The sequence below is a fragment of the Eschrichtius robustus genome, chromosome 13 (assembly GCF_028021215.1).
Source record: "Eschrichtius robustus isolate mEscRob2 chromosome 13, mEscRob2.pri, whole genome shotgun sequence".
NCBI classification, from domain to species: Eukaryota; Metazoa; Chordata; class Mammalia; order Artiodactyla; family Eschrichtiidae; genus Eschrichtius; species Eschrichtius robustus.
In genome coordinates this window covers 10726369-10745975 of record NC_090836.1, presented here as the reverse complement: position 1 = coordinate 10745975, position 19607 = coordinate 10726369, and the positions used below count along the sequence as shown (strand labels likewise).

Sequence of the window (19607 nt, the reverse complement as noted above, 5' to 3'; positions counted from 1 at the left end):
ACAGACCCTACATGTTGTAGAGTTCCCGGCAGGAGTGATCAGTGAGGGCCAGAGTGATCAGGGAAGCTCACAGAGGAGATAAGATGAACTAGACCTCAGAGGTAGGGAAAGTGTATTTGGGTAGGAAGCAGGATCAATGGGAATTGAGCACAGAGGATAAGTGGGAATAAAGCAAAAGGCAGTTCAGGACAGGGACAACCTCTAAGAGAAGGCAAGCAGATGGGAGTGAGAAAACCAACCTGAATAAAACACAGGGTCAGGAGACCTGAAGGAAATATGGTTGGATGGGGGAGGGAGGGGCCAGATCACAGGGACACTTGAAACCACACTAACAAGCACTGACTGGGGTCTTCAGAAGTCCTCTGTCAAATGCAAATATCCATATATTCAATATCCTGTAATAAATCATAACAGAAAAGAATATGAAAAAGAATATATATCAACAGCAAAGATATATATATCTCTGAACCACTTTGCTGTACACCAGAATCTAACATAACATTGTAAATCAACTATACTTCTATTTTTAAAAACTAATTGCAGATAACTAATAGGGACCTAATGTCTAGCATAGGGAACTCTACTCAATACTCTGTAATGGCCTATACGGGAAAGGAATCTTAAAAAAGAGTGGATATATGTATATGTATAACTGATTCACTTTGCCGTACAGCACAAACACAACATTGTAAACCAACTATACCCCGATAAAAAATGTTAAAAAATAAAATAAAAATAATAATTCATTTAAAAAATGAAAGCAAGGAAAACCTCCAAACATTTTTTAAAAAGGCAAATATCCAGGAAAAGAACCAAGGAGTTAAGTAAATTTGAAGGGGGGCTTGGGGGGTGGCCTGAGGTCAGTATAGCTTGGACCCTGTACTGCGTATTCTATTATACGTCACCACAGAGAAAAAGAATATGTTATACCAATATCTGCTGGAACTTTTAACTGCAAGTTCTTCTATCTTGGGCCCTGGGAAAGCCACGACGGAATGAGACCCAGAAAGAGTACGTTCTGATGGGCGTGAGGAGAGCAAGGAGAGAGGGAAATTATACCAAAGGCTTTGGCAATCCCGGAAGAGCTGGTCCAGGTAGGGACCCCACTTGATGGGCAGCCAAAGCCTGAGGAAGGGGCTGCCCAGGTGGCGCAGTGGTTGAGAGTCTGCCTGCCAATGCAGGGGACACGGGTTCGAGCCCTGGTCTGGGAAGATCCCACGTGCCGCGGAGAAGCTGGGCCCGTGAGCCACAATTACTGAGCCTGAGCGTCTGGAGCCTGTGCTCCGCAACAAGAGAGGCCGCGATAGTGAGAGGCCCGCGCACCGCGATGAAGAGTGGCCCCCGCTTGCCGCAACTAGAGAAAGCCCTCGCATAGAAACGAAGACCCAACACAGCCATAAATAAATAAGTAAACAAAATACAAAAAAAAAAAAAAAAAAAAAAAAAAAAAAGCCTGAGGAAGGACCTCCACAGGAGAGGAAAAGAAATGGGCAGAGCAGAGAAGACAAATTTCCCCTAATCACACTGATGCCAACCACCGGCCCTTTTAATGTGCATAACCCTTCTTTATGGCCCAGTAAACCTCTTATTCCTCTGGCATGGATGCTCTTTTGGATCTTATGATCAAGATGTGGGGAAGACTGGAGACGGCTTTTTAGGGAATAGGTCAGAAGAAGAATGAAGTGTCCTCGCGTGAGCCCAACAGAGGGCCTCTCGCAGCCTCCAGACCACATCGGAGGCTGTGGGGAGGAGGCGGTCTTTCCTAAAGCCACACCCCTTTATAGGCCCTGCAGGAACCCGAGTGCGGGCCTCCATCCTTCCGCCCGTTTGGGGAGAGATTAAAGACACTGAGGTTGTCTCCTTCTTACTCATTGGCAGTTACAACCTCGCAGCCACTACAGTCTTGGCCTCCAGCGTGCACACAGAGGAGGTAAGTGGGACTGAAGGGGCCATGCCCTCAGCTGTCAGCCTGGGTCACTCCAGCCAGCTGGCTTGGGAATAGCTGAAGGGGAGTAGAGCTAGGGGTATTCAGCTGCAAGGTACTTGTTTCCAAATGAATATGTGTGATGTTTTTCTAGACAACCCCAGGCAAGACATAGAGTTTGGTGCTAAACTCTCCAAAAAGTTAATTGAAGGCAGAGACCTTTTTGTAAAATTCTTTGACAGACTAAAACAGTGGGTATTTAACTGTAATGCACTGCCTTGGATTGACTTGAATTAAAAGAAGGAAGAGTCATTAAAATGACTGGGAAAAATCATCTGCCTGTCTCCTTCGAGCAGTGCCTCATGTCTTGAATGATCAAATGGTCCATTAATGTTGACAACGCTTGTTCTGGAGCCTGCTATAACTGGAGTCCTAACCATCATGCAAACGTGGTCACATGCCCGATTTTTATGAAAAAGATTCTGCCTTAGCCCTCAAAAAGCCTTGGTGGAAATTGTGACGTGAAAATTCATGAGTTTTCTGGAGCCCCTAAGTGAAGATGGTTCTCCTTTTCCCAGCAGGATAGAGCTAGGATCGTTTTGAGGGGTTGATAGTTTTGAGCTATTTCATTCAGTAGGTCCAGGTATCTTCATGTGGGAATCGGAGATATTATAGTGTCCTGCCCAAGACTACCCAACAGGGGTTCTTGAGGGTGCAGGTCAAGTTATGAAGTTATGTTTGTTCCTTTGTCTTTTACTTTTTTTTTTTTTTTTTGCACGGGAACAAAAGACCATTCTCGTGAGGTCCACCTACAAGTCACCATGTATGAGGACTGCAGAGAGTCCACTGGGGACTATTACTTCCTCTGTGACACCACGGGAGCGTGGGGCACTGTTCTGGAGTCCCTGGCAGCCACTGGCATAGCAGTTACAGTTTTGCTGCTCCTGGCATTTCTCTTCCTCATGAGAAGGGTTCAAGACTGCAGCCAGTGGAATGTCCTCCCCACGCAGTTCCTCTTCCTCCTGGGCGTGCTGGGGCTCTTCAGCCTTGCTTTTGCCTTCATCATCCAGCTCAATCAGCAGACCGCCCCCATCCGCTACTTTCTCTTTGGGGTCCTCTTTGCTCTCTGTTTCTCGTGCCTCTTGGCTCATGCCTCCAACCTGGTGAAGCTGGTCCGGGGTCAAGTGTCCTCCTCTTGGACGACAATTCTGTGCATTGCTATTGGTGTCAGCCTGTTGCAGACGATCATCGCCACCGAGTATGTGACTCTCATCATGACCAGAGGTACGATGTTTATGGATATGACACCCTATCAACTCAACGTGGACTTCGTGGTCCTCCTGGTTTACGTCCTCTTCCTGATGGCCCTCACGTTCTTCGTCTCCAAGGCCACCTTCTGTGGGCCGTGTGAGAACTGGAAGCAGCACGGAAGGCTCATCTTCATCACCGTGCTCATCTCCATCATCATCTGGGTGGTGTGGATCTCCATGCTCATGAGAGGCAACCCACAGCTCCAGCGGCAGCCCGAGTGGGACGACCCTGTCCTCTGCATCGCCCTGGTCACCAACGCGTGGGTTTTCCTGCTGCTGTACATCATACCGGAGCTGTGCTTTCTCTATAGATCGTGTCAGCAGGATTGCCCTCTGCAAGGCAATGCTTGCCCACTCCCAGTTTATGAAGGCAGCTTCAGAGCGGAGAATCAGCAACTCTCAAGAGGTACTTTCCTGGGGAGCTTGGGGAGGCTCTCCCGTAAGAGAAGCAGGAGAAAAAAACAGGGCAAGAGGATGAACCAAGAGAGAAAGAAAAGGGAATGGTCAGAATTTAGGTGGGTGACTACATACCTCAAGCCTGGAGATGGGGACACTCAGAGTCAAGGTTAAACTTTTCTGAAAATTCAGTTCCTCCGAAATACAGAGATTTATGGGGAGAGGCCAAGACAGAAATGACTCAAAGGCCCTAAATAGAAAGGGTGTGGCTCTGAGTATTCATGCTGGACAAAGAAAGGCACCCCCTATAAAATGAGTTAACCAGCCCCAAATTAGGCTTGGCCCATGCCATTGCATGACATACTATGCTAAGTGCAGATGTTTTGGCCATCAAGTGCAAAAGCAACCCTGGCACCAGTGACTGACATTTTTCAAGTTTAAGTCTCAAAGCCAACTTGCCCAAATATCATAACAGACTGATTTGTATGACTCATCCCCTCATTAGAGTCTCAAAGCCCAATAACTGCTGGATTCCTACTTTGTAAACCATTCACTCCTTGAAAGCCTTCGAGGTTTACAAAAAGTGACAGGATGAGCCATGAAGTCAGAATTCTGAGCAGAGTCTCAGATGTGTAATCATTAATAGAAATAAAGAACTTGCTTATGTGACATTTTCAGAATAATTTCTGGGTCGGATTTGTATCCTTATATAAGACCAAGCCACCTGACTATATACTGTTAAAGAATAAAATATATTATCCATGATAACAAGGAGGCTTGGACCCCAATAACCTGGGGGGATTAGTGGCTAATTTCAGTTATCTGGAAATGTGTCAAAACTCATTAATCCCTTTCTGAAATATCTGGCCTATTATTCATAACCCAGTATCACAGTTCTACATCAAATTTTGTGTCTTAATAGGCATCTGATTTCTCACAGTGTATTTCTAATGTGCAAAGATGATGTTATTTTATATATTGTATAGCACACATTATGCTTACCAGGCTCAAAAAAATTAATAGAAGCTTTCCTTTTAAGTCATACACTTTTTTGAGCTGTAATCTATGGCTAATTACATACTCAAATTCAATCCTGTGCAGATGGAAGCATCTATTAATTCTTTTCAGTTCAGTTGACCACGAGTTGGAAATTGACACTACACATCCTTCTTTTAAGAGTTTTTCATTGCTTTTGATGATGTGAGGTTTGGGGCAGAATTGCAGCGTCGATCTTTCTTGAAACTACTTCTCATAGTTCTCACCGAAAAATAGGATAAAACTTCTTCTGTTTGCTTTGTTGCTGTTATGTTTCCAGGAAACAAAAGTCAGAGAGAGAGAGAGAAAGTTCTTAGAGTTTCATAATACCCAAAACCCACTGGGACTTGTAATGATCAATTTTCCATGTGCCCAAAAGACTAGGCAGGTGTTTAAAGTGTTCTAAGAAGTGTCTTAGTGGAAAAGCAAGAGCTTTCAAAAGCACAATGTTTCCTTAAAACTATCCGTATTTCTGGAGCGTGGGTAGAAAATCCATTTCTGCCAGTGAGAGTCATTAGCAACGTAGCTCAATATTGTGTGGCAGAAAAAAAATCGATAGTGTAGAAAAGAACATATAGATTGCTCTCCAAAACTAGGCAGAATAACCAGAAACTTAAGCTTAGAGAAGGAAATCAGAATTTAGGTCACCTAGAAAAAGTACAAATATCAAAAATTAGAAGGATGATTAAAATGCAAGAAAAAGTACAGGATGACACCTACCTAGGAAAAACGTACAAAGAGATACAAAATAAATAAGAGCCAGACCAGTACAGTATAATAACAATAACTCAAAAAATCCTAAGTGTTACTGTAGGTCATGAGCTGACGGTGGGAGCGCAGCCCACGGCTGTCTGTTTTTGTTTGCTCAAGAAACAATCGTAGTGCTGTGTAAACAGACAAGTGGTCAGCTGGAACAATCCGGCCGTTGTTCTCAGCATCTGTCAGTCCCTGACAAGAATACCCATTCCAGCTCTGAGATCCACTGATGAGAAGTGTGGGAGAGGCTGGGTGGAAAACCACAGAGATGATGAAGGGGTTATAACGTCAGACCTACATGGAAAGGTTAGGACAGTGAAACTGAGATGGTAGTTCTTAAGCTTTATGTGCCTTTCTCATGGACATTCAGGTTGTCTCTAAATTCTGTACTGAAACACAACATTTTGTACCAGTCCCTGAGGCGTGCATTTGTCATGTGACTCTTCTAATTTATAGCTATGACTCCAGTCACATAATTATTTGATTTACTGCTGGGTTGTGAGACCAGAATTATTCAGTTGAAAGAACAGTCAGACAAGAGGGGATTAGCAGGGAATTTCACACGTATGAATACCTCTCTCCAAGAGGTTGTTGTCCTGCTTTCTGTCTCCAGCTAAAGACGAAGGGTAGAAATAGACTCAAATCGAAGCACAAAGCATTTAGATTAAATACAAAACTAAGAGTTGGTACGCACTGAAATAGATCAGCAAAGCGGATTAAGGACTTCATTTCCTTGGAAGTCTTTCAAAAGATTAGTCTTTATCTCTCGGAAGTGGCTTAGGGTCTTAGTTCGAAGATATAAAAACATCTTGATGGAGAATGAAAATGCAATCAGGCATATTAAACACCAAACAAATGGGTATAAATATTCTTTGCCCCGTGTTATAAACGTGTTCCTTAAAAACTGTAGACTGATGGAACTTTTAAAATCAATTGCTCTTTTAACTGAGAATTTTAAATGTGATATAATTTGCAAAGACCTTAAATATAGAATATCAGCCATGAATCTTTGTTTATGAAGGGAAAGCTCCTGTTCTAATTATTGCCTGCTTTATCTGTTTTAGATGAATTAGAATATTGTTATATCAAGTTTGCTAAAAGCAAGACCCCTGTATATTTTAAAGGATCACGTAACTGTGGGCATTTTTTCTATCCTGTGTTTAAATATCTACAGACAAATCTAGTATGATTTTTTTGAAGGTATTATTAAGACAGAAATAATGAGGCTATGAAATGTAAAAATGGGTCAATGAATATCAAATGATGTAAAACGAGAGAAAAATGTTCTTGCAAACAGAGGTCCTTCAGATTGTTTTCCTTACAGCAAGTACCAGGCATACCAACTTTTGGCAAACATAGCCTTTTTTTGGACAATTCTCAACACTTTTTGCTTCAAGGTGCCCACCTTACTAGGAGAAACCAAATTTGGATGGTCCCAGGCAGTGTCATTTTTGTTTGTTCTTTCAGGGGGACAAGACTGAAAACCTCTCTTTGTAACCCTCTAGAGCTACAGGTCACAAAGAGCGAACTGGCGTAAAGTACAGAAGAAGCCGTGAGTCTGGGCAGGATTTGCTTGGTGTGAGGACAGACCAGGCAAGGATAATGACATTCTCTTTGTCATTATGCTTGGGTGACAAGGATAATGGGGCAGCAGAATGGGTGCAGACCCTGTCCTCACATGCCCTGGCTTCGAGGCTCAGCTCTGCTTCTTACCAACGTTGAGACCCAACCAAGCTCCCCAACCTCTGGGAGCTCAGGCTCCTTGTAGTGAAATGATGGTCATAGTGTCCCTGGCCCCTCCAGGTATCAACGTAAGGTCTTACTTACTCAACTCGGATCCATACCAGGAGGTGGTGGCAGGATTAATAGAGAGAAACACTCGACTTTTTGGTAAATTCATGAACAATAACTCAAGCCGGAGAATTAGGCTTCTCTAATTTATGATCTGGTCTGATGAGACTATTGGAGGAACACGGGTTACCAAGGGCCTGAGTGGGAAGGAGTCTTGTTATGCTGCAAGGAACGAAGTTAAACCAAGGATTCAGTTCATTTCTGCTGAAAGAAGAATGTTTTATTTTCACAGGATTCAATCCCTCTAAAAAACACCAGTAGGAGGAGGATGTCAGAGCATCAATTATAACTATACCACCAACACCACCGCCAATAACAATATACAAAGGGAAGCACTATGGTGCTTTCTATATTTCATGTCCTATTCCAAGGGCTTTCTAGATATTGATAGATTTAATCTTCAAAGCAACCGTATGAGATAGATTGACTATTATGACCATCATGATTCCTCTTTTACTCCCATCAGGAAACAGAGGCAACAAAACGTTAAGGAACTTGGCCGCAGGTAACACAGCTAACAAGTGAGAGGGCAGAACAGTCCATGCGCTCAGCGCTGCAGCCACTAAGCAGGAACAAAATGACACGGCTACGTCCCAGACCATCAAATGACAACTATGTATCGAGCAAGGACCTGGTCTAAGAGACAGGCACAACTCCTGTCTTCACAGAGCTTACAGGCTTGTTGAGGAGACAGATATTAAACAACCAAGTGTGATTATTCTACGACAGTATAAAATGGTCTTTAGGGATTTTAAAAATTATGTCCAGTTTTTTTCTTTTCTTTTTTTTTTTGGCCGCACGGCACGGGCTGCGGGATCTGAATTCCCAGATCAGGGGTCGAACCCATGCCCCCTGCGGTGGAAGTGCAGAGCCCGAACAACTGGACCGTCAGGGAATTCCCTATGTCCAGTTTTTAAAATTGAACCAAAGCTTGCAGAGTATCAAGCCTAAAGGGACTTTAGAGATGACGTAGTGAAGGTCTTTTATTCTACTGCTGAAGACAGTGAGATGCCCAAGGTCACGAAGGTACGAAGACCCTGACCCCGTGCTAGGGCTCTTTCTGTAGAAAGCAATGATGAGCCTTCAGCCTCTTCAGTTACTAAACACAGATGTGCTTCTCCTGAGCACACAAATGTGATCCCTATGCAACCTTCCTCAGAAGCTTTAAAAACACTCTTTTTAAAATCACAGATTAAAACCACACACACACACACACACACACACACACACACACACACACAGCCTCCGCGGAGAATTCCTTTTTTAAAGGGTCAGGAGCCTCTTTGCAAGCCATTGAGTCTCATAGTCCTCAGGTGCTGTTTCCAGGTGAATCCGTGACACTAAGCCAGCCCTTCTGTCCTTTGACTTTCAGCCCAAGACGGTGATGGAGCTGAGGAGGATGTAGCATTAACTGAATATGGTAACCCCAACTCGGCAGCAGGTAAATGTGCCCATCTGCATTCTCCAGGGAAGGACAGAGCAACTCACTCCTTCCCTAGGAGAGCAGTCAGTCTTCATCTCCAATGGCTGTACTGACCTGAGAGAGGAGAGGCAGGGCAGGGTCATCCCTCCAGGCATGTGGAGCTTGAGCCATCCAGACTGAATCCACACCAGGGCAGTGCAATAAAGCTAAATCATGCCTTTGCCTCTGCAGGAGCCCCTCTCAATCCCCACCGCCACTGCCATCGACAGTATATTCTGGTGCAGGTGAATGTCCCTGAAGGAAAAGGCAGCTTGAAGGGTTTGTGCGAGGGTGAAGAGATGCAAGCTCACGGCTTGTTGCCTTGGGGACAACAGGGGATTATAAATATGTATGAGTGTCAGATCTGTTCTTATTATCAGTTGTCTAAATGTACCCTCTGGGCCACGCTGGCTGCCTCTCTGAGTCACTGTCTAGCTCCAGCAGCCCAGGCTGCCCCGAGAACTGGGCTGGGTCTGTCAGCATCAGCTGGACGCCCAGATGGGTGTACCAATTTTAATCCTTGCCTGCAAAAACAGAGGGACACTGCTGAGTAGGACTGGAAGTAACTTGCGTTTGTGCCGTGATGGCTTGAAGACACACAAATCCGAACAGCTAAAAATACCACTTTGGGACACAATTGTTTTATTATGAGGATCAGAAGTCACTAAGATCCAAGAGGGAAAGCCATGCTCAGACTGTTTGTTCAATGAACTGTGCTAGGCAACTCTAACTAGGTTAAACCCTCTGGTCTGTTATCTGAGAATTTGCCTTTTCCTGGAATGACACACAGACCAGGACACAGCTATATCATCTGCTATAATTAATCCTCCAGAGGGCCTTTACACGATGAGAAAATCTGTACTATCCCTGCCAAGAATTTCTCAGATTACTTTCAATTTCCAGTAATCCTGCAAAAAGATTCTTGTTAATGGCTAAGAGGGAAGATGGTAAAGTAGTTGTGATATGGATAGGCTCAACATTTTTTTCCTTTTTTTTATTATCAAAAGATTAAATGATGGTGAAATGATAATATTTCAAGCATAGTTTTGGAGAGTATTATCCCCTATGTTGCCTCAGAAAGCTGATGATGGCATTTCTTCTTTTGCAGACTGTTGATCCCACACAGGAGGATTTCATCCCTTGGGCTAAAGGAAGCCCTCAGCAAGATGCAGAATGATAAAGTCCGCAGGAAACATGAGTAGTGAAAACCCAGAAGATCATCCTACTGTAGCCCTGATGGGCCACTGGGAAGCCCACCTGTCAACAAAACATCAGCTCGTCCTTCCTTCCCTGACACCTAGTCCTCTCCATCCATCTGGACCCTTCATCAGGAGACTGCCCTTTCAAGCAGAATTACAATCTTGCTGGCCACCCTACCGTGACTATGTGTCTCTTTCTTCATTCTTTTGGCTGCATTGGGTCCTAGTTGCACGCAGGATCTTTGTTCCAGCACGCGGGATCTTTGTTCCAGCGCTGGAGCTCAGTAGTTGTGGCACACAGGCTTAGTTGCCCCATGGCATGTGGGATCTTAGTTCCCCGACCAGGGATCGAACCCGCCTCCCCTGCATTGGAAGGCGGGTTCTTAACCACTGGACTACCAGGGGAGTCCCTCTTTCTTCATTCATGTAACTGAAAGATTCCCTTCCCCAGTAATGCTAGGACAAATTGGCATCTCTTACTAATGGGACCGAAAGACCTCAGTCTGATGAAATTATGGTCATGCTAATATGACAAATTATAGATGTCAGTAGCAACTTAGTACTGGATTACCCCTCTAGTCATTTTTATAAAGGGCCCCTAAATATGATTGACCCAGAATTTGCAATAAAAGTTATAGCAGAACCCTCAGGATCCCCACAATTGTGCATCTCATGGGCTTGCAATCTGGCAGGTTTCTCCCATGATGTTAGCACCCTCATGACAGTGAGTACGGCAGCAGATGTGACTGAGGTCAATGACCTGCTTTGATGAACTAAAAACAGCAAAGGGAGAGCCACCCGAGTTGATGCTCGTAAAGGATTTCAGGTGTACATGAAAAGGAGAGTCCACCTGTCTTGATGTTTCTAATGCACTGATGCCTCTGCCCTAATTACTTTTCCTTCATCCCTCATGCAGCTTCCCATCCTTCCCAGTGGATATATACATCCTTAAGACCCATTTGTTGGGGCTTCCCTGGTGGCACAGTGGTTGAGAGTCTGCCTGCCAATACAGGGGACACGGGTTCAAGCCCTGGTCTGGGAGGATCCCACATGCCACGGAGCAACCGGGCCCTTGAGCCACAATTACTGAGCCTGCACGTCTGGAGCCCGCTCTCCGCAACTAGAGAAAGCCCTCGCACAGGAACGAAGACCCAACACAGCAAAAATAAATAAATAAGTGAATAAATAAATTAAAAAAAAAAAAAAAAAAAGATCCTTCACTTTCAAAAAAAAAAAAAAAAGACCCATTTGTTAGATATAACAGGTATAACAGGACCAGAGTCAGAGGCGTGTTGCCCTAAGGATTTTTAGAGTCTAATTCAGCCTCCCACCTCGCAGATGAGAAAACAGAGCCTCGGAGAAATGGAATGACTTGTCCAAAGTCACACGGTAGTTTGTGTTGGGCCAGGTCTTCTGACTCTCAGGCCACTCCTCTCTCACCCTACGAGGCTTCTCCATGCCTGTATTTCTGTATTAACAAGTAAGGCGTGCACCCTTGAGAATCAAATGTGATATTTCAGACCAGTGAGTGTTGAGCGCCTGCTATGTGAAAACACTTTGAAAAGAAACTAAGATTCCATATATTGAAAAAAAGCCCTTTTAATGACCAGTGCACGGCATGGATGAGTATTTCCCGAGCACCTGCAAGGTACCAGGAATTGTTCTCGGACTCAGTCCTAGGCGGACAAGGCACACAACGCTGCTCTGACGGGGCTTACGTTTTTGGTGGGGGAGATAATACAATGCAGAGAATTTCAGGAACACCACTTCCTCTGTTATCAAGTCCAGACACATACTGCTCACAGCACAACAGGCCAATCAGTCCAGAGACAAAGTGTTGGGGCAAAGAACGGCAACTTTATTCGGAAAGTCAAAAAACCAAGAAGATGGAGGGCTAATGTCCTAAAGACCATCTTAACTCAGAATAGAATTCAGGCTTCTTTTATGCTAAGGGAAAAGGGGAAGCAAGAGGGTTCAAGATTAAAGGATAAAGGTGGATTGCAGGCTTCTTGGAGCCACCTGGCCTTCAAGGGAAGCATAACTTTGTTCTTCTGCTTGCTCACGTAGGCTGGATCACGAGGCTTCTGCAAAACTTCAAGTTGTTAGCAGTTATTTTTACTTTCCCATTCTTATCTCTGCTTAGTTGCAAGGTTTCCAGGCTGAAAGAGAACTTATCTATAAGTAATAGCCATAACTAATCCAGATCCAGTCCGTGGGATAGAAACTTTCTTCAGGAGTTTAATGAACTATTTGGGTACAAGCAACATTTCTCTAATGTTTAACTCTTGATGTGCAAGGCTAAAGTAATGGAATACACAGGCTAAAGAATGAGAGAGGCAGTTTCAACATGGTGTTAGTTCTGTTCTTCCTCTGTTACACCTCCTTTTACAGACAAGGAAAGGGACTTGCCCAGGATAATATGGCTTGTTAGGGGCAGAACCGACTAGAATCCAGGTTCCCAGCTGCTGCTCAAGGGCTCACCCTCTACACAATGTTCCAGCGATTTCATATATTTTTCTGCTGCACTCAGATTACCTGCTCCTTTTTCAAATCTGTGCCCTGAGCAATGTTCTCAGCACAAGCAAGCACCTAGGTGAACGACCAAAGAGTTTGACCTTCTGCCCTTATTGGTAATAAAAAAATAGAAAATGTTTAAACATTAAGACTCTGACCTACTGATTAGGTGGCATACTATTCAACAAACCACATAAGAAACCTAATGTGAGAGAGAACAGCAAGCCATGCAAGCTTCCATCTTCTCTGGAGGGAAAACATCATCACTGATCTCCTAGTTTTTATCCCCAAAATGATGACAATGACACCTTCAACATAATTTTGTTCTGTTCAGTTTTGTAGGTGAGAGGTGTTTAAGTCAGCTGACAAATGTCAATAAACCTATTAAAGTCATATAGGATGGCTAATATTGTTTCCCAAAATGTTTTCCCTAAAATCAGTAAAGGTAAAATCGAACCTCTTTGTACCAAATTGCCTCCGAGGTTTACAGCACAATTTTATCAAATTTTGGACCGTGCATTAATACTAGTTAGATTTGGGGGGTTGTAAGGTTGCAAAGTATCTCCTCCAGGCTGTTTCAGGAATGGAGTTGTAAGGTTACATGTGGGAGGAGGGAGCGAAAACTCTCTCCGGGAACCCACTACAGCCGCCGGCTTCATGGAGATGGAATACTGTCAGGTGTTGGGTGGACCCTGTTGTCTCCTGCCCCAGCCCCACAATCCCCCTCAGCCACTTTGATACTTTCCTCACTATTTCCTTTTGTGGTATCTTCACACGTCCATCCACCCACTAGCCGCTGACTTATTCTCTCCCCATATGTCATAATTCAGATTCCTGAGTGGGAGTCTGCTTGGTCCAGCTGATCATCATTGTCTCTGATTGGGTACTCCTTTGCCTTGGCCAGCCTCTTCATTTACATTCAGCCTGTGGATTGGCTGCCCTTGGATCCAGTACCCACCACTGGTCCATTCAGCTATGTGCGGCTTGGTCTTGCGGTGCAGACTTGATTGTATATGTCTGCTCTCTCAGCGAGATGCTGTGGGCAGGGAATTATCCTCTGGGCAGCTAGGGAAGGTCTAGCATGCATGATGAGTGACCTACTCTGGAGAGATTAATCCAGGAAAATATAATTTTATGAAATTATAGAATATTTTAGTGAAAATACCAATTCATTTCTTTTGAGTTTATGCAGCAATTCATGTAAAGCTAAAAACCTCAATAGTCTTCTAAGTTGGGATCCATGAGGAACCACTTAAAATAATAGACAAAACTATTTATGGGGCTTTCCTGGTGGCGCAGTGGTTGCGAATCCACCTGCCAACGCGGGGGGCACTTGTTCGAGCCCTGGTCTGGGAAGATCCCACATGCCACGGAGCAACTAAGCCCGTGTGCCACAGCTGCTGAGCCTGCGCTCTGGAGCCCGTAAGCCACAACTACTGAGCCCGCGAGGCACAACTACTGAAGCCCATGCATCTGGGGCCCGTGCTCTGCAACAAGAGAAGCCACCGCAATGAGAAGCCAGCACACTGCAACAAAGAGTAGCCCCCGCTCGCTGCAACTGGAGACAGCCCGTGCACAGCGGTGAGGACCAAACTCAGCCAAAAGTAAGTAAATAAAATAAATAAATTTTAAGAAAACTATTTACGATACGCATATTATACTCAATTACTCAATTACTCAATTCAACATGGAGTATCTGAAGATCTAAACTCATTTACTGAATGCAAAAGCTGTTTATTCACTTAAGTATTTTAGATCATCCTCTTCTGATTTTATTTTTCTGATTTTATTCATTTACCAAAAGAAAGGGTATCAATGAAAAAATTCATTACGAAATACCTTCCTGCTGGAGGGAACTCCCTGGTGGTCCAGTAGTTAGAACTCCACGCTTCCACTGCAGGGGGCCCGGGTTCAATCTCCGGTCAGGGAACTAAGATCCTGCATGCCACGCAGTGTGGCCAAAAAAATAAATAAAATAAGATAAAATAAAATAAAACGCCTTCCTGGTAGAGCATGGCTGGTTTGCTCAGTAGAGCATGGTGCTGATGAAATACCTGCCCAGGTAGAATTAATATATCCTTCATCTTGATGAATTTTTTCCTGATCCAGAGGATCAAAGATTTGTTTCTCTCTACATTAAATTCCATGATCTCTCCATAAGCTTAAAGGGTCTTTTACTTATGCCTTATTTCAACCTGTGGTCTGGTCAGGTTCAAGTTTCCTCATTCTCTCTACCCATTATTCCTTCTTCTTTCTTCCTTTAAACAAATGCTCGCTTTTCCTAGGATTATATCTACTTCACATTGGCCAGATTTATGCCTTCTTATCCTTCTTTTCCTCCTTCCGCAATCAGTTCCGAATCTACCTTTTCCCAGAAACTTTCTCTGATGACATGGAGACACAGGGCTGTCACACACCAACTTATGGCAGAATAAAAGTCTCTTTTTTTCTTCAAACTCAGATGGTAAACAAGATACTTCTGTAGCATCTTTCTTTGAATAAGCCTAATCATCTATTTCAAAAGTACACAGTTCATGAGAAATAAGCTAGAAAATCTTGTTTTTTCTTCCTTGGTACAAAAACCTCTGTATTTTGCATCTGAAAGAAGTGCTTCTCAGTTAACATTAAATGGGAGTGAACATCTTTAACTTCTGAGAAGTCAAGCTTGACATCTGAGTAAAGAAAGACTTTTTCTTGGAGTTGTTTAAAATGTCTTTTTTAAAAAAATATTTGTTTATTTACTTATGTTGGCTGCGTTGGGTCTTAGTTGCGGCACGTGGGATCTTTCGTTGTGGCGCAAGGGCTCTTCACTTTGTTGCGATACATGAGCTTCTACTTGTGGCACGTGGGCTTAGTTGCCCTGTGGCATGTGGGATCCTAGTTTCCCAACCAGGGATCAAACCAGCGTCCCCTGCATTGCAAGACAGATTCTCAACCACTAGACCACCAGGGAAGTCCCTGGGAGCTGTTTAAAATGTCTTAATGGCTAAGACCAGTTTTAAGCCGCTGGTCTCCAGTGAGAGATCATGTTGCTACTCTTCAAAGATAGATTAGTTAGAATTATGTTTGCATTTTAACATATATCAGAACTTATTTATTCAAAGGACTTCAAAGTGACTACCTCAGGAGGCATAAAGATCACCATTACTTAAAGCATTATTAGAATGCCTTTCCTGGACTGCCTTCAAGAATGTCTCAGGGGGCTTCCCTGCTGGTGCAGTGGTTACGAATCCGCCTGCCAATGCAGAGGACATGGGTTCGAGTCCTGGTCCGGGAAGATCCCACATGCCGCGGAGCAACTAAGCCCGTGCGCCACAACTACTGAGCCTGCACGCTAGAGCCCACGAGCCACAACTACTGAGCCTGCGAGCCACAACTACTAAAGCCCACAAGCCTAGAGCCTGTGCTCCGCAACAAGAGAAGCCACCACAGTGAGAAGCTCATGCACCACAATGAAGAGTAGCCCCCGCTCACCGCAACTAGAGAAAGCCGGCGTGCAGCAACAAAGACCCAGTGCAGCCAATAAATAAATAATAAATAAATAAATTTATTTTAAAAAAAAAGAATGTCTCAGGAAAATCAGAGGGATTGGGTTGCTAGGATGGTCAAACTCTGAGATCAGAGAGGTGAGTTCAAGGATGAATTTCTACTACTGATCTCATCCATCACTCAAAGAACTACCAAGTACACTTTGGAAATACCATCTGCTATCTTTCTGGATTTTTTTGTTTAATATTTATGCACAGGCAAGGTACACACTTGCAAGGCATGTTGTTATTTTGCAGATGAAGAAATTGAGGATCAGGGAGATTAAGCCACTTGACCAAGGTTTTAGATAGTAAGAACCCAATTCTGGCCACACCACGCAGCATGTGGGATCTAGTTCCCCAACCAGGGATCAAACCCGGGCCCCCTGCACTGGGAGCGTGGAGTCTTAACCACTGGACCGCCAGGGAAGTCCTTGGATTTTTCTAAAGATAGTGAAACTATTAGAACTTGAACCATATTTAGGATGTGGTTAAATCAAGTCTGGGTTTGGAAAAGAGTCCTCTGGGCAGACTTTTTTTTAATGTGAAAATTTAGAGGATTATATTGACTTTTCTACGTTCTTAGAGAAACCCAATTCACATCTAAATGTTTGATATTTGATCTGAGATTTATTCACATTTTTACACATAAATTATTTAATTGGAGGTTAACGTAATTTTTCATTTCAACAGGATTTTCACATGATTACAGTCACAAATCCTGGAGTCACAAGTTCTGTGTCATCACAGGATTCAAGATAAACTAAACTGGTAGGAATTTCAGTTGCCATCCATTACTGTCCACTAACTGTAGGATAATGGAGTCTATGCTGTGAAGCAGAAGAGAAGAAGCTATCCATTTAAAAAGGTGTAAAACACAGACAAAGAAAAGATACAAATTATGGCATTGCATATATATTTCAATTTATAGAACTGACACTTCTTAACTGTGACATGTTCTTTATATGATATAAACGCACTAAGGGAGCACATTGTGCTTTTAAAATTCCTTTTTGAAATTCACCCCTTAATTATTGTTATTAGGAGTTGAAGGCTTTGTACATCTTCCACCTGAGTATAAGGAGGGGGGCTGGGCTTTTTAAAATATATGCTACAAAGGGAACGTTTGGATGTAGTTTCCACCTGGACTTTATCTGCATGCAGAAGAAACTTGTATAGACTTCATCTTCAACTCATCTTTAAATTCCTTAATATCTAATTCAGTGGCATCATTCCCAGGGCAATTTGTTTCTGGAAAAACTGAGCTTTCCAATTTTTTGTTTTGAATATATAGCTGATTCAGACTGAAAGAATGTTTTCTGTGGTTCTGTTCTTATTAGGGGTTTGTTTTAAAAGCAAACGAAAATCTATGGAAAAGAAATGAGAAGATACCTATAGCAGGAGGAGATCTTAGAACATAAAGATTTGGGTTGACTGGTGCATTAGCCTAATAATAATGCGTTTTTATTTTTTAGCATCTTACAATTTACAAATGGTTTTCACATCCACTGTCTATCTCATTTGATCTATTGGATGGATTAGACTATTTATTTATTTATTTATTCTTAAGATACTAAGAATCTAAAACTGCCCTTGGGCCACCATCACTCGGCTGTTTTGTACAATACAATCTGAACTATAAAATAAAATAGACGCATACCTCCAAAGAATCCTTATTTGTGGACAGAGATGTCACTGAAAGGTTTCCAAAAAAGACTGTGCTTTAGCTATAGTTGTTATTGCCATGTCCTGCTGTTGATAATGCATTTTTGTGAAGGCCAAAACAACTGGTAGAAATGGCTATTTAGGAAATAAGAAAAGTCAGTCAATTTTATGGAAAATGTCAGCTGTGGGAGTCAGCAGTGCTATTTGCCAAATGTTTCCAAACTCTCCTGCCGTCCAGGCCCATGGTAGGATGGCACTTTTTCTCCCTTTTGAGGTTGGGTGGGACCACGACATTAATTCTGGCCAATAAGTTGGAGCAGAAATGATGTCATTGCCAAAGCTGATTCCAGGCAGAAGCAATTAATTGTTGGTCCAACAAGGTCAAGAACTTTTTTCCTCCACCATGTGGCAAGCAGAGCTTCAAACAGTGGCTGCTGCATCCATCTGGGTTCCATGATGAACATACGGTGTGAGCAAGAAATAGAACTTTCTTATTGTAAGCTGCCCAGATTTGGGGTTGTTACGTCCGCCTGCCCAGCCCAGCCTGACTGACTGTCGTAGCCACTGAACAAATTGTCTGGTACCTTAACGTAAAACAAGGAGGTACTTGTCCGAATATTTTACTTTACCACTTGTTCTTCCAGTGTTCTACAAAGGCATCCTTAGATTAAAGAAAAACCATCCTGAATTTAACTGATATAGGCCAGACCTCTCTGCCAGGCGTGTGGCTTTACAGCTGTTCACATAATTACACTTCACTGGGACAGCTGCCGTCATAAAAGCATGCAGAGGGCAAGGTGGTAACTTAGAGTCACTCTGTCTCAGAGACCGAGGGCAAGAAAGACTTCCCAATAGAGGTCAAAGCTTGAGCTCTGTCTTACACGGGAGGTAGGTAGAAATTCATGGGGCAGATGACGTTGGGAATGATACTCTGAGCAGCCGCTAACAGGGCATCTTTGTTTAAGTTAGAAAAACGTGCCCCCTCTTGGTGGATGAATCAGAAAACATGCCCGCAGCCCCCAGGGATGCAGCCTATGCTAAGGGCACGGAGGTTGGTAAGCAGAGCAAGGCTGAATTCCAACCCCACTCACCATCTCAGCCAGGTGTCTTGGCGCAGTGCAGAAATCAACAACAACTATGCAACTGACTGCAATGACCCAGATTTGCAGGGCAGAAAACATGTCAGTGCAAAGGCATAGCTGCAAAGAAAACCAAGGCGTATTGGAGAACTGCAAGGCATTCATTATTGCCAGAGCAGAAACACACAAAGCGGAAAGCAGTAAGAGATGAGGCTGGAGAACTGGGTTTCCTCGGCTCATACCGGGCTTATATCCCAAAAGCAGGAATCTGGATGTGGGTGTGAAGGACACGGAAAGGAGTGGCCGTTCAGCCTGGAAGCTGGGGCAGAGGCATGTGTACCCCTGTGCACGCTTATCAACAAATCCTCCCACATTTTGAACCTAATGGAAAAAGTTAACAAAAGCTCTCCAGTCAAAAAATATCTAGAGCCCTTCATTGCACAATCTGTTTACACGCCTTTGTCAACCCTCATAAACCCCCTGGGAGGGACCTGACAGGCACACCAGCCCGGGAACCGCAGCCTGATTGGAAAAAATTGTTCCTGTTGCGAAATAACGCAGGGTCGTGAAACAAACAAACCGTGACAGCCTGTTTTTTTATAAAATGTCTCTGTGTTGTTGATCATGGACTTTTTGCACTAATTTTGGTTCTTTTAAATATTGTAATTTATCTTGATGACTGAGGGTTTTGGCGCTCCCTTGAATTTTGTGCCGGAGGTAAGAGCTCCGCTCTCCCCACCCTGGCCCCAGCCCTGCGGATGGATCAGATTTGCCTGGTGGGAAAGGGTGGGACGGCGGCTGGAGAGGGAACCCTGGCTGATGTTAGAATTACTTAGGAAGTTTTAAGAGCTCTCCATGGCCTGACCTCACCACAGACCAATTTAAATCA

The 19607-nt window shown here is 43.7% G+C and overlaps 1 protein-coding gene and 1 long non-coding RNA gene across 2 annotated transcripts; one reads left to right on the top strand and one right to left on the bottom strand.

The window, feature by feature from the left end:
- The first annotated feature begins 1877 nt into the window (after window positions 1–1877).
- GPRC5D (G protein-coupled receptor class C group 5 member D) lies at window positions 1878–10110 on the top strand. Its single transcript, XM_068561142.1, has 4 exons — window positions 1878–1930; window positions 2714–3640; window positions 8645–8713; window positions 9843–10110. The coding sequence occupies exons 2-4, from the start codon at window positions 2746–2748 to the stop codon at window positions 9848–9850; spliced, it is 972 nt and encodes a 323-aa protein (XP_068417243.1). The 5' UTR covers window positions 1878–1930; window positions 2714–2745; the 3' UTR covers window positions 9851–10110.
- Window positions 10111–11780: 1670 nt separating this feature from the next.
- Window positions 11781–17731, bottom strand: LOC137775584 (uncharacterized). The gene is made up of 3 exons (XR_011076045.1): window positions 17635–17731; window positions 14287–14385; window positions 11781–12025 (listed from the first exon to the last, which is right to left on the bottom strand). It is a non-coding gene; the product is annotated as an uncharacterized lncRNA (long non-coding RNA).
- Between the last annotated feature and the right edge of the window lie 1876 nt (window positions 17732–19607).

Coding starts and splice junctions, on each gene's coding strand:
- GPRC5D (XM_068561142.1), top strand. CDS start 2,746: ATGTATGAGGACTGCAGAGAGTCCACTGGGGACTATTACTTCCTCTGT. Junction 3,641..8,644: donor GAATCAGCAACTCTCAAGAG/GTACTTTCCTGG, acceptor TTTGACTTTCAG/CCCAAGACGGTGATGGAGCT.